Below are 22,174 nucleotides of genomic sequence, written 5' to 3' on the forward strand. Positions count from 1 at the left end.
AACAAAGACGCGGTGAATGATAACGCAGATAACGCCTTATCGGCCTTCTACTCCTACATAGGCAGGTTTCCCATAAGCGTCGCTCCAGACTTCGCCAGGTGTTCGATGGATCTCTATATCTTCACATGATCATCAGTGGAAGTCTAAAGTGAGGTGAGATCCTCAATGCGTGTATTGTTCAGTATTACCAATGTTGCGTTGCATATAGTACTGTAGTGTTTGGATGAGATTTCTATACTGTTCTTACTGTCTTCGTAAATTGCTTTTAATCAATGTAGGGGGGCGTATCTTTAGCGAGCAAATTCTTTTGTGTCTATCTTCGCTGATCGTGTTACTTCTTTACTGCCCGCTGATTATTACGGTGTACTCTCACAATAAGTCACGCATGCTACTTCCCAGAACGTTACTTACGTACCCTAGTGATCACCGATGCATAACGTTGCTTCTCTTTGGATTAATTGAAATCATCACTTTCGCCGGTTTCGCACCGAAAATTTCCCACATGTTGGTTCGTTTTATTTTATTTTTCGGTTCATATTTTACGACTAAATCCAATCTTCGTCATTGCTGTTACTATCCATAAGCATCCATATAGTACGCCCATCATTGTCCTCTTATCGTCCGATGCACCGTGTAGCATTCGCAGTAAAGAACAATCTTACTGGTCCACCACTTACGATTTCTTGTGGTGTTTTATCCGAACAGTAGGTTGCCCTCTGAGGTTTTTTTATAGAGTGCTAAGTTTCACATTTGCTGGCTAGGAATGCTCGCCTTGGGTAGCCTGCAGGTGAAAACAACTGATAAGACGATAAGAACCCATGAAGGCATCACGTGAATGACCACTCGAAATTTATCTTTTCTGACGACGTGGCAGCGTTACCCACACAGGGCATATGACCTTATAATAATCTCTCTCACTTCTAACTCGATTACGAGCCATTTTCGTCAGCAATTTTTGTATTTGTTTCCAGGGAAGGGTAATGGTAACGGAAACAGAAACGGTATATTACCGAAATTGGAGATGGTAACGGTAACGGAAACGGATACCACTGTCCTCCATTACCGGAGACAGAAACGGAAACGAAAATTATCACCGGTATTGAATTCGGGTAATGACTATTACTGTTGTGCGATGGCATTTCAGTGACTGTTCATTTCATTTTTGTATTTGAATGACTCCATTCCCTGTAATACTCTAAATACTACACGAGAGCATGGAAACAAAGCGCAGTATCGAAGGTGCATCACTCGCTTGCCTACTCGTGACAAGCACTCTACTCCAGCATAGCACGAGGAAGACAGCGTATGATTTTTTATTTTTATTTTTTACTTTCTTTATTTCACCGTGGCTATGGCAGTATTGTGTACTACCGAGAGCGTCCGCCTAATCAGGGATGGGCATAAATACATTTTTTGAGTATTTAAATATAAATACAAAATCCTTTGTTGACAGGGGTATTTAAATACTCTTCATAAATAGTTTTCAACGTGAGTATTTAAATACAAAATTTAAATACTGTATTTAAATACCGTAACTACTACCATAAATACTGTGAGGAAGATGTCATCTGGAATTATAGAAATAATTATGATCATAAGGACAAATCAGCAAGAAAGAGTAGCATTTATTTGTTAGATTATCATGGCGATTTTAATATTAGAAATTTCTCGAAGACTGCTTCTTTTAGGCATCTTCTGTTCGGCCGTACAATCAGATTCGCAAAGGAGAACAGCATCTCCACAGGTGCCGATGAACAAATACTTGTATTAAATTTGACGAAGATTCTTCGTAGAACAATGTAATCGGGTAGTCACGACCGTTGTCCGCAACAACAGCGAAAAACTCGCCATCTAAAATGGTTTGTCGCATGCGCATGCTAGCGCAAACCCGGCATAATTGCGCCCCAAACTCGCCCTTCTTCCCGAAAGGTCAAATGCAGGGCGACTTTAAGATATGAGTCAGTATATTCTGTATTTAAGAGTATTTATAAAGTATTTACAAGAATAAATACCCGAAAATTGGTATTTAAATATAATTATAAATACATTTTTCGAGTCTGTATTTAAATATAAAATATAAATACATGTATTTACATTTTAAATAGTATTTTAATTACAATGTATTTAAATACTGCCCATCCCTGCCGCCTATGAATGCGACATTGGATGGAGGTTACGGCCACCTTGGGTTGCTGGACTCAGAGTGACTGAAGACATGCTCCTATACTTCTTCAAAAATCGTGCACGATGTGCGAATCCCAACGACGTAAAATTACTCGTGTAGTGTGTACGCGTGACACCGAAGCAACCTTGGGCAAAACAGGGTGCTGCCAGAGTCTGTCCTCCCGCAGCTCTGTAACAGCCGTTCCGTTACCGGAAACAGTAACGGAAACGTAACGGAAACGAAATTAAAAGCTGGTATCAGAAACGGATAACAGAAACGAAAATATAGCAGTAACGAAAATGGAAACGGTAACGAAAATACGTCCGTTATCCTTCCCTGTTTGTTTCCAGTCTTATGAAGCACGAAACGAAACATCACAATTATGCGTGTTCATGAATATAGAGGCAATGTCAACGTGACTAGTGTGATTCCCGAAGTGATCGTGCTCCTACGCAGTCATGGCCACTAACTACTTCTACAGTAGTTTAACTATCAGTACTAACTACTTCGCGATTGAGTAGATAACTAGTAGTTGAACTACTCTTCCGGGGGTAGTTAAAACAACATTTTAACTACCGCAATGTAGTTTAACTGCATCTACTTAACGTTGTCCATCAACACCAATTCCTTGTCCGCTCCTTGCACCAGGCAGGTGGAGCCAGCGTCGTATGTCCCCCAGAGCCGTATATAGAGAGAGTTTGGCCATCTTTTGATCTTTTGCCGCTTCACGGGCGGAGCCTGTTTTGACGTCAAGGTCGGTGTGGCACCGCCCAAAAAGCCTGAATCCAAGCGAAATCCGCTTATCAGCCAGCAGGTAGGCGCCATCTTGATGCATTTCACCGGCTGGTCGACATGTACTTTTGTCGCGCTCAATGTAATCTACCAGGGTCGCCGGCTTATAGCCCACAGGCGCCCGTGAAATCGGGGCTTTGTTACCAAACTGAAAGGATTCAAGGACGAAGAGGTCTCGAAGGACGCGGTACGCACGTGTCTTCCCCTTGCATCGTGACCAGCGCTTTGCACCAGCATGGCGTCGGCAACAGGTTGACGACTGGACAACAATAGAGCGCGAAGAGGGAGGTCGTTCAGCAGTGACGTCGCATGACGCGATTCAAGTTAGGCTCCTCCTAATGGCCAAACTCTCTCTATAAACGGCTCTGATGTCCCCTACCGGCGCTGTGCAAAATGTTCGGTAGTGAAGGGTGCGTATCCTCGCTTGCTTTGACTACACGATTTGGCTGGGTTGCGGCTGTTCCTGCTCTATACTTGTTGTTGATTGTTATGATACGGTTTCTGGCCCATGAACTTCCTGGACGATGTTTTTGACAAAGTAGGGCTGTCAAAGGGTCAATGACCCGTGAATGCACACCACTCGACTAGTGCTGAAGATGTCCCAGTGCATTGTCGCAATGTGTGCTGGCTTGGAACCATGACAAAATAGGCGACTTTTGCGAAATTCTATTTCCGCACGCACGTAATCTCAGTAGTTGTCGGTTTGTTGAATTGTTATGTTATGGTTGAACGGTTATGGTATTATGGTTACGCGGGGGGGTGGAGGTGGATATGCAGAGGTAAAACACGCGGAGAGGTAGGTCACAGCTACGTTGGTCACTGGGTTTACATAAACTATTCACATACGGTACAGGTGATAACAAATTCCCATTAAAATTGCCGTGGATACGGAGCTGGCGTTTCGTTGGCCTGGTGGCTGTCTGACATAAACGAAATTATGTCTGTGAGAGCTCATTGCACAAATTTAAGAGTACACTCTGCAGAAACGTTTGAAACGAAAATTAAATTTCGAAAATTCAGAACTACACAGCAATTTTTAGACCTGTAATTGAACAGTAGATATGAGGACACCTTTACCTTAATATTATGTAACGTCTTTTTAGCTTGTCATTTAGAAAGCCCTGTAATGAGAGGGGTGGATTTCCGCGTGTTTTGCTGCACACTTAATAGCGAGTTTTAGTATAACGTACGCTGTTCCCTTTGCGCCCATAAGGGACAGCGTTGGTGATTCATTGCACGCACAAGACATAAGCAGGGCTTTACGCATTGCGCAGAACCAAGATGCTGTCCCTTACGCAAAGGCGACAGCGTACGGTATGCTAAAACTCACTATATTATTTATTACGGCCCCTTCCTATAAGAATGACCATGTAGCACCGCAATTTCACCTCACGCTCGAATTCCACGAAGAATGTATTAAAAGAGAACATCAAACCCATCCATCAGAAACCAGAAAAAATAGAACCCACTACAAAACCGCAAAAAAATAAAACAAAATAAATAGATGAATAAATAAAAAGAAACAGCAACCGTAAAAATATCGAATCCACGGGAGAAATTGGAAGTAGTATTCGACTCCTCCTTAATTTCGGTGAGGTTTGCCTGGCAACCTTGTCGCGTCTGATACATGTTTCATTACAAAAAAGACGAACGCGCAGTGTAACATTGTCTAACTTAGAGCCACTAAATAAAGGTGCGTTGTACGGAGCGATCGTAATAAGCTTTGCTTTAGTGGATACCATGTAGCAAGACAAGTCTAACCGAAGGAAAGTAGGAGAGCCACCCCAAAGTTACTCCCCAAATGTTAACACGTGGCTGGTAGAGGGCGCTCTAGCTCCTGGAGAAACTTTACTGCAAGGGGCGGGTAGTGTTCTTGGACAACTAAACACGAGTCACAAGCAATGACAAGCTTTGACTCAAGCCATATGCTACGATTGTCAAATACAAGGCTTGCGGAGAGATTCTTTCTGTGCCTACGCGATAAACTAAGTTGCAGAATTATTTCGCAGCAAATGAGGCTTCACTGGACAAGCATTAAAAGTGCAGATTTAGTACACATGCACGGCACAATTGCTCTGCACCTTCGTTCTTGTCAAACAAGTAGCTCAAGGTCGGAAGCACAAACGCGCCGTAAAGCTTGCGGCAAAATCGGAAATAGTTGGTGCCTTCAGTAACCTGACTACTGTAGTTAACTACTCGAAATAGTAGTTTAACTAGTAGTTGGCACTACATTTCTGCAAGTAGTTGATAACTACTTTTTAGCTACAGTCACGTAGTTTAACTAGTAGTTTAATTACATGTAGTTAACTACTGGCCATCAGTGCTCCTACGCACTTAGTTGGCTATTCGTGTGCCTGTATTTAGCCCAAACAGGACAATATATTGTTTTCTGTTTCTGACATTGCCTATTTGTCTGAAAGGTAGTTTCGAGTTTGATTTCGACTAAGAACCTTTTTGCCTAGTTGCAACTTCCAGTCTTCAAAGCAGCTCCGCGTTCTAAGCGATACTAATTTGCTCCGCATTTCGTAGTCCACAGACGCGACGGGCTAACCGTATTTCCTTGCGTCAGAGGGCTTGTTGTTTGAATAAGTTTTGTTTCACGGAATTATTTTTATTCGCTGTTGAACACCTCGTGAGTGCGAACAGTTAGCGTTAAAAACAGTGCCTATAGAAACTGAACTGCACGGCGTCTTCATACGTACATAAAAGGGATTCAGAGCACAGGACCGAGAACAATAGTATTCTGCACATCCTATTTATTTCGGACAAAAGTTTGTTGCTTAACACGTTCGTTGTTGAACCAAATTTACAGTAGTATGTAGTACATTCATAATCAGCCCTGAGACACAGGGACATAAATAAACTACACGGCACCAGCCCACCTGCTTCATTGCTTCAGTGATGTTATACGAGCTCGAAGTCACCAATTATGGTACCTGGATCACAGGAAAAACTCTAGTATAGTTACGCAACATGCCCTATAATCTGCCTTGGTAAAAGAAGCGTCCGACCCACTACCTGGACAGAGCGTCCTCAGCTACGGTCGCTCCGTCGAGGATGTGGTCCCACTTGCATACGTGTCACGGACGAGGAAGGGGACAATCCTAGAACAGCCGGAGTGGGCATTTAGCTCAAATAGTATAATAACTAAAATACAAAAGTGCAAATAACTGAAACGGCTAAGTGGCGCGATTCATAACAAGAAAATCCTGGCATACATCCTTATGCCTGTGAACTAATACCCCATTTAGACGTACTAATTTAGTGTCACTTTCAGCGAGTACACTTGCAATAAGTGTCATTCTTTACGAGTCACACGGCATCTTTTAGTGACACTAGATGCAAAGTACACTTACGATGAAGTGAGTTCGCCAAACTCACTTCACTTTGCCTGCAACAATCAAGTACGTAGCCTCCACGGCAGGAATTGCGTAACAAATGCTTATTTTTGGAAAAGGAACGAAACAACCCAACCGGAATTTATATTTGGACAAGTTTGTTAAGACAGCGCTGATTTATATAAGAAAGACGTAAGGATTTTTTGGCGTGATTTACCGGTACTCTCGTTCACAGACTGCCCAGTAGAGGTCGTAATCCACTTCGCGGCAGCCATATTTGTTTACATTGCACGGTGGTTAAGGGTTTCCGGCGAAATTGCGAAATACCCGCAGTGAAGCACTGAATAACGGAAGACAAAAAAGACAGGGCGTCATGGTCTGAGATAGAAACCCATGCTATCAGAACATGGGAGGACCAAGCGAAACGCGAAAGTGTATGCTGACATCGCGGGCCAGTTGCACGCGCAAGACATAGTAAAGACCACCAAAGAGGTGAAGAAGAAGATTGAAAATTTGTCAAATAAATATACTTGTGTTGGTTCCCAACAATTATATTAATGACATTAAATCGACTTCAACTGCGAGGAAAATCTTTATGAAATGTTTCTAGACGTAAGAAAAACGATTTTATCGAGAAAGTATATTGCACTCCCCGATGTTTGGTGGGAGTTCAAGCTCGCCCATCGTCATCACCGTGACTGCTTAGTGACACTTACTTATACCGTGTAGCAGGAGCGTAGTGAAAGTGACATTACGGGACGGAGTGCACTTCAACTAAGTGACACTAAATTAGTACGTCTGACAGGAGTATTAGAAACGAATGCAACCGTCTGTGATCAGCCGCACCACGCTAGTGCTAATCGTGGAGCGGTCCGTGAAAGTAGATATATTTTAGTAGATATATTAAGTTAGTGGTTCCCTATAGCTGTGGGTCGCGACACGTTTCAAGCGGGTTTCGAAGCGGTCGGCCAAATAAGAAAAGAAAAAAAAAAAAAAAGACGACACCCCGTCTCCAGAGCCATTTATAGGGAGAGTTTGGCCATTCATCGATCTTTTGCCGCCTCATGGGAGGAGCTTATTTTGACATCAGAGTCGTCGTTGCGTAGCCCAAAAAGCCTGAATCCGAGCGGAATCCGCTTATCAGCCATTTAGTCCGCGCCATATTGATGCTGTCCGCCATCTGCTCGACAGCTTCATGGTCGCGATGAATGTACTCTACAGGAATAACCGGCTTATGACCCACTGGCACCAGTGATAAAGGGGGGTCTAGAACATTTCGGTGCAGAACATTTTGGTGCAGGACATTTCGGTGCACGGACACTTCGGTGCAAAGCGGGGGATCACTGCAACGTCGGTTCCGGGAAATGGCTCTCACGATGTCGAAATATCGTAATAAAACGAACAGAAGAGGGCAGCTTGGAATCAAAAGTGGTGTTGCCAAGGAATTTGGTTTACATAGAGAAGGACGTGCTTTATGTATTTTTTGTGTACTATTATAGTTTTAAGACCTGATCTGCATGGGATCCTGATCTGTCGTGGCTTTTAAACTTTTGGGGAATCTTCTTTTTTTAATATTTCGCGCCCCATGTTCTAGTCGGTGCTGTACAATTATTCATTTTTTATTTCTTTTTTCGAGAGTAGATGAAGAATTGCTGTGTCATTTTGCAGCGAGTATTATCTCGAAGAGGTTAAGAGGGTGGCCATTCCCGAGGAAAAATTATATAGGAATACAAGGGGAATGATGTCTAATCAAATGCATCCGCCAAAGATGTAACCGGCACGTCCTCAACAAATGAAATTCAAATTGCATAGTATCCCTGCCTTGAAGATACCCTTTTCGAAATAATGCTCACTACAAAATGACAGCAATTCTTCATCTACTCTTGAGAAAAGAAAAAAAAATAATATCTGTACAGCACCGACAAGAACGTGGGGCGCAAAATATTAAAAAGGAAAATTCCCCAAAAGTTTAAAAGTCACGACAGACCACGACCTCATGCAGATCAGGTCTTCAATTTATAATAATACACAAAAAATACATAAAGCACGTTCTTCTCTATGTAAACCAAATTCCTTGACAACACTACTTTTGATGCGAAGCCGCCCTCTTCCCTTTATTACGATATGTCGACATCGTGACAGCCATTAGCGAGACCATTTTTCCGGGACACCTCAGCAACGTTTTGCACCGAAATGTATGTGCACCAAAACGTCCGTGCACCGAAATGTCCGTGCACCGAAACGTCCGTGCAACGAAACGTCCGTTCAACGAAACGTCTGTGCAGCGAAATGTCCTGCACGGAAATGTCCGAATCCCGATAAAGGGGACTTTGTTGCCGAACTGAAAGAGTTCAAGGACGAAAGGCTTTCGAAGCAAGAAGTAGCAGGTGTCTTCTCTCCTTGGATTATACACAACGATCAGCATCAATATGGCGTCAGCGACCGGTTGACGACCGCATAACAATGGAGCACGACGAGGGAGGTCGTTCAGCCGTGACGTCGCCTGACGCGCTTTAAGTTAGGCTCCTCCTAATGGCCAAACTCTCTCTATAAATGGCTCTGACCGTGCCCGCCATGTTGCGCCACTAGGAGGCATGTGACAGCAGACCCGGAGGCTTCTCATAAATACGCTTTCATGCGAGGTACGCTACGCTCTCGATGCCTCACGCTGATGATGCTCACATGATCCTCGCTTCCACGCCCGATTTCACTTGTGCACGAGGGCCAAACTCTATACCGTCAGGTCCACTCACTCCAACTAAAAGCCACGGCGCCCGCGTTTATCGCGTCATACACGGATGCCACGCTTTCATGGCGCACCGCACAGTCGAGGCATATTGCGCAGAACCCTGTGGCACAGCTCGAGTCCTCCTTTATATTAGTTTCAAAAGGCATATTAGTTTTCATATCTCGGTTCTCAAGCTTAAGTCTGAGAAGTATTTCCTCCAGAGCTAGGGCAAGATACTGAATCCATTCAGCACGAGTTCTCTTTCCCGATGGCTTTAGTACAGCAGACGAAGAGCAGTTCGTGCCCCTGAATTCATATTCAAGTTTGAGGCTTCAGTGTCGGCGATAACGACCTCCAGAATTCCGTTCATGTTTGACCACTGGATATCCGCTCTTGACGAGAGAAGCCACGACAATATTGCCAGTCTTGGGTAGTAACGAAGTTACGTAACTGTAACTAGTTACTTTTGGGGTTAAGTAGTTACAGTAACTAGTTACGTTTCCAGAAAAAAGTAGCTTTTAACTGTAACTAGTTACTATTTCTGTGAATGTAGCTGCGAAATGTAACTAGTTACTCGAATAAATGTCGATCCTTGTTTACGTAAGTACACATGTCGTATTTTTCCCTGTGGGAGAGCCACGCATTGACTTGTACAGCTTCTGGTTAAGTGCAATAACACTTTTATCGCACTTAAGTAAACGTAAATAAATGTATGTTTTTAACTATTGCGTCCCTCTCATGGTCATTTTTATAAAAAGTAACTGTAATGTAACTAAGTTACTTTCTCTCAGCCACTGTAACTAGTTGCTTGACCAAGCAAGTAACTATAACTACAACTCAGTTACTTTTTAGAAGTAACTTACCCAAGACTAAATATTGCGTCCGTTTCCTACGACCTAGTTATGCGAGCTTGGCTTCTTCGCTGGGGCGACACTCAGAACAGAGTACAGCAGGTCACAGTGCATGATCGAGCCTGGATTGAAGATTGATTTGCAAAAACACCGTCGGTCGTTTCGAGAAAACATTCCCCCAAAAAAGCAGGCTCACTCCAACCACCAGGGAGACGTAACTATGCTTCCACGGCCGCGATCTTCTCCAGTTGTGCGACACTTTTTGGCCCTGAGAACTCATTCGGAATGCAGCTCCAATAAAATGTCAGTGTACCGTTTTGGCACAGCTTTTCGTTCATTTGGTACCGCTGCGGATCATGCACTGAGATCGGAAGACACCGCGACAAAGAAAACTGGGGGTGTTGCTTATTTAAATTCTTCCGTGTTAGCGCCGCGAAGCAACTGTGGCTATGAGCGGCGTACAGACGTGGACAGATGGAGAGAGGACAGCAGGAAGGAGTGAGGGACAGGGGGTGTTAGTGTGCGTCCTGGACCGACTTTACGGTGAACTGTGCCGACATTCGTCCGAAATATCTTCGGAAAACAAAGCGGAAACATTAGACTGCATAGCCGGCGATGGGATTCGAACCCTGTCACCTCCCAGTCTCGGCGCGGGAAACTATCATCCGAATGCCACCAGAGCTGGTGGGGAGGAGGGGGGTTATCTGTACTTTGATGGGCCGGGGGGGGGGGGGGGAGGAGTTTCGGAACAACCGTATTAAGCAATGGCGGGGAATCTCGGATAGGCCTTTTCTTGGCACTACCACAAGCTGTACGTGTACATACATATATACACATTATATGCTACACGTGCATATTTTATTTCTGTCCGATAATAAGCATATGTAAGCGTGACACGTAATATTTTACGCTGCCACACAGCTCATCCAACAACGCTATTGGCGCCAATGTTGCCAATGTTATCAGGAATCAATAAAGGCTAGGGTACGTTTACCAACTGTATGCAATGTGAAGTCGCTAAACGGGGCTTTACAAGATGGCCAAAACAAGTCGAATGCAGCCGTAGAGTACCGACAGAGTAATGGGTGGTGGATTATTTTAGGTAACGCAAAACAGAGGATGAAGAGCTGTAGTAGGAACAAAATCTCATGGCGCTCAGCTGCCTGAAACGTACGCTGCAGAGCATTTGTTATAGTTGTTACTGCACGTTCCTCCGGTGAAAAGCTAGGAAATCAGCCATACTTGTGCCACTCTCGTTTGAGTGAAGATACAGGATAACAAAATATGCTGCTGCAGTCCTCGTGGATGCTGGTTCACTAATTAATACAACTAACAACTACTACTAACACTAACTACTTATCATAGTACTACTCTTGTACTGCACTGCTACTACTACTACTACCGCATTACTTTTTTCTACTTTTGTACCGTCCTTTGGAGGAACGCAAATTATCTCCCCTCCCGCTCATTCCCTTTTCCTTCTCCATCTTATTTAACAGAATTTTGCGTCGCGGCAACTAGGCTTCTGTTACTATACAAGATGCTTGGAAAAGAAGGGAAGCCTCGCTTCTCTCTCATGTCTGAGCCGACAATTTACTTAAAGTTTAAGGTTACGTGAAATTACGGCTATTTTTTTCCTGACTAGGTTCACTGTACACTCTAAGGAAAAAAAGGAATAAAACGGGGAGTAATTGCAGCTTCTACTCCCCTAATCTGCAATTACTCTCCATTTTAGTCCCCTAACCCGACATTCAGTCCCGACATTTACTCCCCAGGACTGCAAATTGTCACTGAACTTCGCGAATAGTCTCCTGAATGCAACAGTCTACGTAAATATGTGCCCTTGGTCAATGGACGACATAAGGCTGTATAACTCAGCTAACGTAGCAAGTTTCCAGGCACACAAAGTAAGAAACAGTTAGAGCATCTTTGTTCGCAAGTTTTGCCCTATGTATGGCGCAAGATTTTATATCACTCGGTATATCACTGTTGACGGTTTGCTTCAAGGTATTTTCATGCATGCACACGAATTATGTACTTGGGACTCTTACAACAGCGCGGGAAATGCAGTCTCCACTCTGTGACATTCATTTACTCGCGTGCATTTACTCCCGAAAGGGACTATTTTTTTGTGGCAACGCATTTCGTCCCCAAAAGGAGCGAAAGTAGTCCTTTTTTTCTTAGAGTGTAGTAGTAAACGTATCTTGGAATACCGCGGGATAAATCTGGACTGTGCTTTCTCTTTCTGTCAAAACAGCGTAAGGTGACTCGGAAACATTCCGTGATTAACCCGAAAACATTTCGCGTACAAAATTTAACCTAAAGGTCTCGGAGGTGGTAACATCTCCTTCGAGACAAACAGCGTTGGCACCATCATGTTCAGACAGAGATATTTTTAATACGATTTTTTATCACCTTATTTGAGACACCCTATCAACAATTAAATGTCACGTGCCATTCATGTTTTTTCCCCCATTCTCTTCTAAAATGCCAAATTTCATTGACTAACCGCATTGCAGAGATTGGAGGAGCCCAGCGGCGGCGACGGCGGCTGCGAGGAGAAATGGACTGGCGGCGTAGGCGGCTCAGGGGCATGTCTTTCGCCTCATTCTTTCGGGGTAAGAACGTTACCGGATCAACCCAATGGCAATCAATCCATAGCCAACTTGCACTGGTCTATCTTGAGCGAATAGTCCCTTTCACAACAGAGCATGAAGAAAATCTGGCTCCGAGGGATCCAGACCGGTTCCCATAGCTGGGAAAAAACTGTGCTCCAGCCAATATCGTGGCGGATGTTGTCAGAGAGTCGTCCCCAAGCTCGCTCCCACCAGCGTCCTGCTGAAAGTTCCGACCGAATTCGAGCTATCTCGGAAGAACAACAACGACAAAAAAACAAGTACTCTGTTATCCATGTAACAATTCATCTAAATTGACCAGCGGATGAACTAGGATCGGCATCCCCGCCGAAAAAAATTAAAGAAAAATAGTGATCGGCTAGTGCAATTTGCGTTATTTATCTCCAATAAGTTTATTTGGTGCTAGTCATATACGGACTGGAGACTGTTAACGACAAGCGAGAGTGGTTAAAGGTGGACCCCGCGAGGGATCCGGAATTCTCAAGTTAACGCGATGCCCACCAGGATATGCCTTCCAATAGCAAACATCACAAAAATTCCTCAAAATTCCTTAGTGTGTGTGTGTTTTCATAAAGCTTCAGAAGCATCGCATTCGAAACCAGCTTCCGTTTGAAACTTACCTTCTGCCGATGACATAATTGACATTGCCGGCGACATTGCGAATCGCTAAGCTGACTGTGCCGCCAAGCTGGTCGCAATTTGATAGCATTTTCGATAAAACTGCAAAGGGGTTTCCCCGATACGAGCAGGGTGCGGAGTGCTCCACGCCGGTGGCACCCAGCGGAAGGGCAATATCGAAGAGAAACCTGTCCCATGGCGGTGCTCGTAGCGAGAGGTACCTGGTGTGTTTCGCGGGTAATTTGAAAAGCTATAGTTTTTGGTTATGACATTTCGATAATAGCATTCAATCGTGTAGCGTTAGTGTAGAAGAAAGAAGAGATCGTCTACCGATGACACAAGCGCAGTTGACGTAGCTAAAGTAATGGTGAGCACCCATTTTCGCGATTTCTGCCATGTTGATCACCGGCGAGGTTGATCCTCCCCACTCATTGGCATGCATTATCGCCAAGAGTTCGTCGCGTGATCGCTGTCCGATGAGCCGGAAGCGTGCTCGCATGCAAGGGGTCGAACCGGCGAAAAACTCCGGATGGTATAAATGGGTGGTTTTCAAGTTGAGAAGTGGCGCTACGCATGCTGGGTCTTCGAACTTCCGGTCCGAAATTGCGCTCAATTGGAGCAAAGCAAAACTTATACCATCTGGCTTAAAAGACAACCAAGATGAGTTTTCCTGGGAATGCCTGCACCCCAAAGAAGTAACAAATACTTCGGACGTACTTTTCTTGCGACAAACATAATATTTCGCATGTTTCGGTTTCGTTCGGCGTGCGCTTCAAAATCGCAATCTTTTGCTGCAGGAAATGTTCTCTTACAATGCGGTCAATTTGACGCTTCAAATAACAAAGATAACAGACAACATTTCAGATATGGCACAACAACATGTGTAGGCAGTATTTTACGCTGCAATCTTCGGCACTCTGACGATAGTACGCATGTAATCGTTTTCTTTAAGTCTGGGAAGAAGCTGTGGCTTCAGTAATATTCTATTCATATTATGAGTTGATAATCTTATCACAGCCACGCACAATTCAACGTGATAAGTACACAGCACGGCATTTGGTGACAAGTGCCTACACCCTTTAGTTCAATTTTCGTTTACGTTGACAACATTTTTCCAAAGGCGCGGGATCCAGGGGTACGCGATACATTATATGTCCCTTTTCCGCAGAATTAGTGCATTTACGCCCGGAACATTAGCTTATTTTTAGGTTGAAAATCGCACTTACTCTATAAGACTCCAGCAGAACTTCGGACCGGAAGCGTAAATCCACGTGACATTGCAACTTCCCTTACGTCATTTTGACAGGAAGTTGCAAACCACCCATTGCCATCCATGACCCGTTGGTTGACGTATAGGGCGAGATTGACATAATACCCCACACAGAACAACATCGCCAGGGGGCGATACTCTACCCCATTGCTGTACAGTACAGACAAGGGACAATCACGAAGGGGAAACCACAAACACATACGAAAACTGCAGTCGTGTGTGTGTGTTCCTCTTTTCGATAACGCTGCAGTATGTGAACCTTATCAAGGTACTAACTACACTAGACCTCTACCTCGTGACGTGTGGTGACGAACACTTGCATAAGAAATGGGTCACGCGTACTCAGTCGTCGTCGATACAGGTTGGCTACTGTGACCAGCATGTCGTTTTTAGGAACACCCACGGAATTACTGATGTTAGGAGGGTCGCAACCGCTTGAATAGCTCCAGGACAACATAGTTTATTCCTCCGCAACGTACGCCGCACTTCTAGGTTCAAGTGTCGGAGGGTTACAATGATGAAATTCTTGCTGACAAGTGCCACTGGATGTTTTGAGAGGTGCGATTGGCAATTTCCTATTGAGGGATGATGCATCTGCCGCTCGGTCCTGGTGCTACGGACACATCCCCGTCAACGTGGAATCGGCTTTCGTCCATTATGTCACTCTTGGATGCCACAGCAATCTGATTTGTGTCCCAACGCCAAAACAATGCAGCAGTCCACACGAGGACCGCATTTTACGTTCAGTTGAAGTGTCAACAGTACGAAGCTCTAACATGCTATGTAACGATCATACTTGCCAACTTGTGTTCGACGAATACTTTCGATGAACGTGCTTGCATTTCTGATTTCCCCTCAAAATTTCAGGAGTTCCTCGTTCCTTCTCAAGAAGAATGGCTTCAGCATCCGTACCTGATTTACACATGGAAAGGTCAGAACAATTGAAGGAGGTCAGGAAGGAAATGCATCGAGCCATAGCGGACAGAGATGAGACCCGTGTTCTGAAGTGCCTGGATGCTGTGCCTGCCCTGAAAGTGTGGTTAGACCCCGATGAAGATGTCTCTGCTCGCTACAAAGCTATTGAAGAGAAAGCTTTCCGCATTCATGGTCTGCTAGTCTCGCGTGAATGTCTACTCAAGGACACAGGAGAATCATCGTGTTACGAAGATCTCACACCTCTTGGACGCGCTGAAATTCGACGACAGCGGTATTACACCACAGAATGCGTGGACTCCTACATCGACTATCTGAAAAGCAAATCACGGAGCGTCACCAGATGTGATTACTTCAATGAGCGATTGGAGAAGATGTTCGAGCACCTCTCCAGAGACGAATTAAACAGAATTATTCTGAAAGTGGCTGCAACAGCACCGCACCTAGAAGTACGATTTGACTTCAAGAGTGAAAGCGTTCAGCGGACTACGGGATGCTGGGATAGACACAACCTCGGTCTCACTTTCTACAACGAACAGAGAGTTTTCGTCGGGGCCAGCACTGAAGAAGCCGTAACCCGCGGGACGCTCATTCACGAGTTATGTCACATGGCACTTTGCCTAGTGTATCATAATGATGGCAAGCCTTATGTCTGCGGGGACATGGAGAGGGAACAGCAATACGGAGCCATTCTGAACGACATAAAACGAAGGAAAAAAGAGCTGAATCTTCTTATCCAACAAGCTGTCTCCCGTAATGAAGAACAAGAGCTAATTGTACGGATTCCTCACATACTGGCCCAATATGGTTGCGACGATGGAAATAAGATTATCGAACGTGAAGTACCGGAACTACGAAAGTTTTTCGAGGAACATGTCATCCCGGACATGCGGGAATACATTCAGAATGGAATCCCATCCATAGATGCAGCACAGATAGAAAAGGAAAACGCTAGACTGAACAAAGCTTTCAAAACTGACAATCTCAAAGTGCAATTCGAGAAACCACTAAAGAAGAGTGTCTGGAAAGAGGGGTCACTTCACGTAACTACGGGTCCAGAACTGAGGCTTCTCGAAATAATGGTTCACAACGCTGTGCAATCTACGGGAAGGCCATACTTGTTTTTCGAAGCGAACCAATTTGACTCCACTCTACAGGATGTGTTACTAGACTACAAATGTGCATTTGTGATAGTATCCGTCCATCCAAACGAAGACATCCGAAAGGTGATTAAACTTCTCAGTGAAGTATCCTGTGCTACTGGATCAAAAGTCATTTTGCTTGTGGAACACACTGGCGAAGAATACTTGCTGAAACAAGTACAAGCAGATGCATTCTTTGCGAAGAGACACAAAGATCACAGGATCGACGAAGCAAGCTTTGTGCATGTCACGAATAGCTGCAAAAAAGAAGTGTTCAAAAATTCTCGCGTAAAACTTCAGGGCCAATATGTTTCAGTGCTTCCAGAAGCCATGAATATAGACACCTTCCTACAGTGCGTGGACACTGCAGTTTTCCTAAGGTTGTGCGAATCGCGGAATATTGACGTGGGACCTCCTCTTCGTGAACTAGAAGAACGTGTTCAGAACTATTACGTGGAAAGAGAGTGTAGAAGAGCCGTGGAAATTAAGTTGAACGAATGCCATCTAAATGACGACAGTGAGGCATTCGCACTTCTGGGCTGTCCACACAATCAGGTCGCAACACTTCTACCTCGCGGTTGTGAGGCAAAAGCCAAGGAGGAATTAACCAAGTTCGAGAAATTCGTACTCCTCCAAGAGCCACGTGACTACGAAGCTCTCCTGGAAAATGTTCATTTCCGAAACAAAGTAGTGCACCTGCTAAAGTTCGAGGAACCTCGTAAGAGACTCTTGTGGACAAAATCAAATGGTCGTCTCAGTCATCTTCGAATGACAGGAAGTGACTGTTACACTGAGGAGGAGTTGTTGAACGTAAACGAGAAGGTTGTCATAGTCTCTGGTGCACCTGGTATGGGAAAGAGTGTGTTGGCATCTCGGTTGTGTACACAGTTAAAAACCCAAGACAAGAAGCGGTGGGTGCTCTACGTCGACCTTCCTCAGAGAATGGCATTAGTTAAAACGGCGCTGCCTAGTCTCGAATATCTAGCGGATCTGTGCCAAGTACAAAAAAATGATCTGGAGTGCGCTTTGTTCGAGGAAAGCTTGAAGAGTGGTAGCCCTTTCGAGGTCGTCGTCATGTTGGATGGCTTCGATGAAGTCAACGAGGAATGTCGCAAGTGTGTGCTGGGCCTTATACTGTTTCTAGCTAACAAAAAAGTTTACAAGGTGTACCTTCTTACTCGCACTGTGCTTAAACCCCATGTACAAGATGCCTTGCACACGGTGTCATATGATCTCGTTCCTTTTTCTGATGAAAACCAGAATGATTTCCTCACAAAATATAGGGGCCAAAGAGAAGCTGCCAGGAATGATGCCCTTTCGCAGAAGTTCCAACAACTGTACACGTCATTGAACGAGAAAAACAAGACAATCCTGGAAACCCCTCTCCTACTTCGTATGATGGCTCAGATGGAGAGCGGGGAAATTACCAAGTCGGACGATTACTCTTCGTTGCTCAAAATTGTTGACATTTCCGGTGGGAGCAGTATATACACTGTACACATGTACAAGATGTTTGTCGAGTACAAGCACCTTGTGCACCGAAAAGAAAAGGTGAAGGAAGACATCTCCCGTAGTACTGTGCGAGGCGACAACCATGACGCGAAGTCTCCATTCTACGTAAACCATGGTCTCCTGGCAATGAAGTGTATATTTCCTCGGGATATATTGGAAACCTTATTGAATGAAGACGAATTAGAGCAGTTAGATCCCGAAGGACGTTTCATCACCGGAGTTGATTCTTTCAAAGAAGGTTTTGTGAATAGAATTAACGACGCAGGAATTCCCGTGTTCGTTCATAAGACTTTCGCCGAATTTTTCGCAGCTCACTACCTGTTGGAAAGGGTAAAAGGAAGAAAAAAATCCAGGTTTAGGGAAAATGTTGTCGGATTGTATGGTAAAAAAGACTACGAGGGTGTAATGATGTTGTTCGATGGACTGGCGTCGGAGTCCTATCCACTTCACTCTGCCGTGATCAACAACGACGCTTCATATTTTGAGCAACATGTTATCCAAAGAGATGATATGTTGAAGGTGGATGAGCTCAAAAGGACGCCATTACACGTAGCTGCCCTGCATGCTGATGAAACGGCATTGAAGAGGCTTCCAATGGATGATGAACTAATCAGGGATGATTTGTTTCAAATGTCACCATTCGAGTACGTAGAACTCTTTTCCCCATGGGGCGCAGAGTGGATGAAAGATCTGTGGGAAGCGTCTGTTGTGAGATATTTCCAGACTGTGACTCTTTGGAGGAACTATCTGCGAACTGAGACTTCAGCTGTGAGAGACAGACTCGACGTATTATGCGCTCGATGCAGTGAGGAAGCAGTGAAACATTCTACCGAAAATCTACGCACATGTGAAACCTTGGAGAAAAAGAGACATTTTCTTAAACGAGCAATATTGACGGCTGTGATACACGACCTACGAGGCGTTTTAGACGTGTATCTGAGTTATGTGTCCCCGAGAGAGAGTACAGGAGAACTAGACACAGACATCATGGACCAATTAGAATCACGCAAGGAACGAAGCTTGACATGTTCTGTAGAGTCTTCGGTAATTGGAAACCTTGATAGTTTTACAGACAGTATCAATAGAACTGTCCCTTTTTACGCAAAGTCCGAGACTGTTTGCAAAATGCTCCTTCCTTACTGCGATATGGGAATTCTTGATTATGATGGAAACACAATGTTGCACATTAGTGCGAAAGAAGGAAATCTGGAGACAACACAGTTTTATCTCGCACATTTATCCATTAACAATAGAAGGAATGGACACTTTAAAACTCCTTTGCACTTGAGTGGAGATGCAGAGATTGTGGAGCTACTTCTCCGTCGTTATCCCTCAGTGAATGTTTTCGATTATCGTCAACGAACTCCGATGGATATACGTGCAAAGAAAGATGATTTGGAGGCCATGAAGTTGTTACTCCTTCGCACTCGGATAGATGACGCACATCACATCAGATTAGACACAACGCTTCACGTGGCTTCTTACTCTCTTTCCCTTAAAGCTGTGACGTTTCTTCTACCTCACACAAATGCGCACATGCTTACCTACGAAGGAGAAACGTGCTTAGACGTCGCTTGGAGAAGTTGGGAATATGAGAAGAGTTTGGATTTCAACGTTGTGAGGTGTCTCATCCCACACTCGCTCGTGAACTCACCTGAAACGTTCGGCTCATCACCGTTGTACATTTGGGCGGTAGGTGGTGGAAGGAAAGTGATGCAAACTCTATGGCCTTATTTGCGACACAGTGACCCTAGGCATGCACAGAGGATCAGCAGAAGCTATGCGTATGTGTCTATGTCTGTGTCTCTGAACGAGGATTTCCAAGAAGAAATTTCGTGTCTGAAACTTCTCTTCCTCCATTTAGATGTCATCGCTGGTGATTGTTGTGGCAGAAAACTGCTACATGATATCGCCAAGAATAAGCCAAGTAAGATAAAAGAAGTAAATTACATTAATTACATGAAGCTGTTACTGCCGCATTTAAATCTGCATATGGAGGATTATGTAAAATATAGCGTAGAAAATGATGACACTGTTACCTTATATCGGGGATGGTCGCACATGAATAACACCGATGATCCCCACATTGACGATGTCAACGCCGAAATGGTCGACGACGAGGGCAGTATGAAGTTGCTAATAGAATCACGGGAAGGTAATGCCGAAGCCGTGGAACTCCATCTCTCACATTATTCCGTGTGCTTTACAGATGAAAAGGAGAACACTGCATTGCACTTGAGTGCGTCGAATGGACACACAAATGTGGTGAAGCTTCTCATTCCTTTTTATACATCAGTGGACGTGATCAATGTGCGTCGAGAAACGCCCATGCATGTGTGCGCCTCAAATGGACACCTGGATGTTGTGAAGTTATTATTACTCCGCTCTAGAATGAGTTCCCGTGACGTGGTTGGAAGGGCACCTCTTCACTTGGCCTGTGAAAGTGATGCCGTTGATATCGTGAACTTCCTTCTTCCCCACTCCTTCCCTAATATGTGCGATGCGTACGGTTCCACGTGCTGCGCTTCTTCCGCCGAAAGAAGTGAAATGAATGTTCTGAGATGCCTCATCCCGCACTTTCTTATGAACTGTCCTGATAGCATAAGCGAATCACCAACGCTAATGTGTGCTAAAGATTATATAAGAGAAGGGTTGGTGACATTATTGCCATATTATTGTGATTATGACGCTGCGAGTTTATTGACGCTTTGCCCGCAGTCATTTTATGTGGGCTATATGAATATGAGCACTACGCCTTGCCTCAAACATATGGTTCTCCACTCAAATGTCAGGGCAGTAGATGTGTGTTTTCGTGAAACACTCAAACTCATTCGACTGTTTTATCAAGAGAGTGATTCAATGCTGCATCCAAATGGCACTGCGCTATCACGAAACCTAAGGTATATTTCACTCTTGCTTCCTCATACAAATATTTCTTCTAAGGACGATGGAGGCAAGAAACTATTACAAGGAGTCCTCCAAAGCAGACAGGATCCCGAATTGGTTAGCTTCCTTCAGAAGTGGACTCGCTTGAGTGACTTTCATTCATGATGCTCACGATTGTTAGCAACGGTTGTGGTTAAGCACCAAGTGGCACCGAGTTGTCAGTGGACACGAGCTCTGCAGATGATATCGCAGTTTTAAGAGAGGTATCAACAGCAGTCCCTTGCCTTCATCCGAGAAAGCAGAAATATTCAGCCAGAGTAAAAAATGAAATACAAAATCACTTTTCTGTTTGCCGAGGCTAACGGGTTTTTTCTTATTCATCTTGTTAAAAAGTACGGTTCTGTAGTAGGTCCATAAGGTGATCCGAAAATGTGTAAAAAAGTGTGTTCCTAATGTGCTTGTTATATGGTTAGCTACGTTATACATACCGCACTATTAGAATACGTGCTGCGTGTGATTATATTTATATGGTGCATCTCACCTTTAGTGGATATATAACTGTAATACTGCGATTGAGCATCACGCTCTTAAAAAAAAGTTGGTCAGTGTTATATCTTTTTAGTTCCAAATTGCTACGGGCTCCAAATTGCTTTGCCAGTTATGATTACAGATTACAGTGTAGTTACAGACACCCAGAACATTAAGAATCAATTTGACGTAATCAAGGTTTGTGTAAGGGAACTACGAATGATAAAAAAATACACGTCACAAATTGGATTTGTGTGTGTGTGTGTGCGATTAAATGATTACATGCAGTTGTTTTTGAAATAATGTGTCCAGTTAGATGTCATCAAGAGATGCAGAAGAGAAGAAAATCCAGTAAAGAAATATGAAGGGAAGTGTCCCAGAAGGAGAGCCGCCCATATTTCGAACAAGGGCGGTTCTTGTGTTCATCATTAGCGGCTCGCACACAGCGCAGGACATGTCCTAGGGTCTCATAGCAGACACGGACACATGTTTCGAGGGGACACAAGTTATAGTTATGGCCGGATTGTGAAAGCTCGGGATGTGTGCTTTAGTTGTTATTACAGGTACTTTTGCGGATTCTTACCACCCGAGCAGCACACAATATTGGCATTTCCCGGCTTCATTGACCCTAAGGAGAGCCACTCAAGCCAATGAAGAGCAATAAGTGATGTTATCTTGGCTCAACCGCAAGTTCACAAATGTGAACAAATAAGGCGCGTCAGGTTAGAAAACGATTAGAAAACGAGTTTCGAAGCAATGTTGCCCATAAAATTACT

The 22,174-nt window shown here is 44.2% G+C and overlaps 1 protein-coding gene across 2 annotated transcripts; it reads left to right on the plus strand.

Moving 5' to 3' along the window:
* Positions 1-78: 78 nt before the first annotated feature.
* LOC135375829 (uncharacterized) lies at positions 79-21,647 on the plus strand. 2 transcript variants are annotated; one of them, XM_064608474.1, is made up of 4 exons: positions 79-153; positions 12,393-12,491; positions 15,265-20,139; positions 20,194-21,647. In XM_064608474.1, exons 2-4 carry the CDS (start codon positions 12,437-12,439, stop codon positions 21,033-21,035), a joined length of 5,772 nt encoding a protein of 1,923 aa, XP_064464544.1. In that variant the 5' UTR covers positions 79-153; positions 12,393-12,436; the 3' UTR covers positions 21,036-21,647. The 2 variants fall into 2 exon arrangements, with proteins under 2 accessions (XP_064464544.1, XP_064464543.1); XM_064608473.1 differs by having other exon boundaries at positions 15,265-21,647.
* The last annotated feature ends 527 nt before the right edge of the window (positions 21,648-22,174 follow it).

The sequence above is a fragment of the Ornithodoros turicata genome, unplaced genomic scaffold, assembly GCF_037126465.1.
Source record: "Ornithodoros turicata isolate Travis unplaced genomic scaffold, ASM3712646v1 ctg00000947.1, whole genome shotgun sequence".
Taxonomy (NCBI): Eukaryota; Metazoa; Arthropoda; class Arachnida; order Ixodida; family Argasidae; genus Ornithodoros; species Ornithodoros turicata.

Coding starts and splice junctions, on each gene's coding strand:
- LOC135375829 (XM_064608473.1), top strand. CDS start 12,437: ATGGACTGGCGGCGTAGGCGGCTCAGGGGCATGTCTTTCGCCTCATTC. Junction 12,492..15,264: donor TTTCGCCTCATTCTTTCGGG/GTAAGAACGTTA, acceptor TCAAAATTTCAG/GAGTTCCTCGTTCCTTCTCA.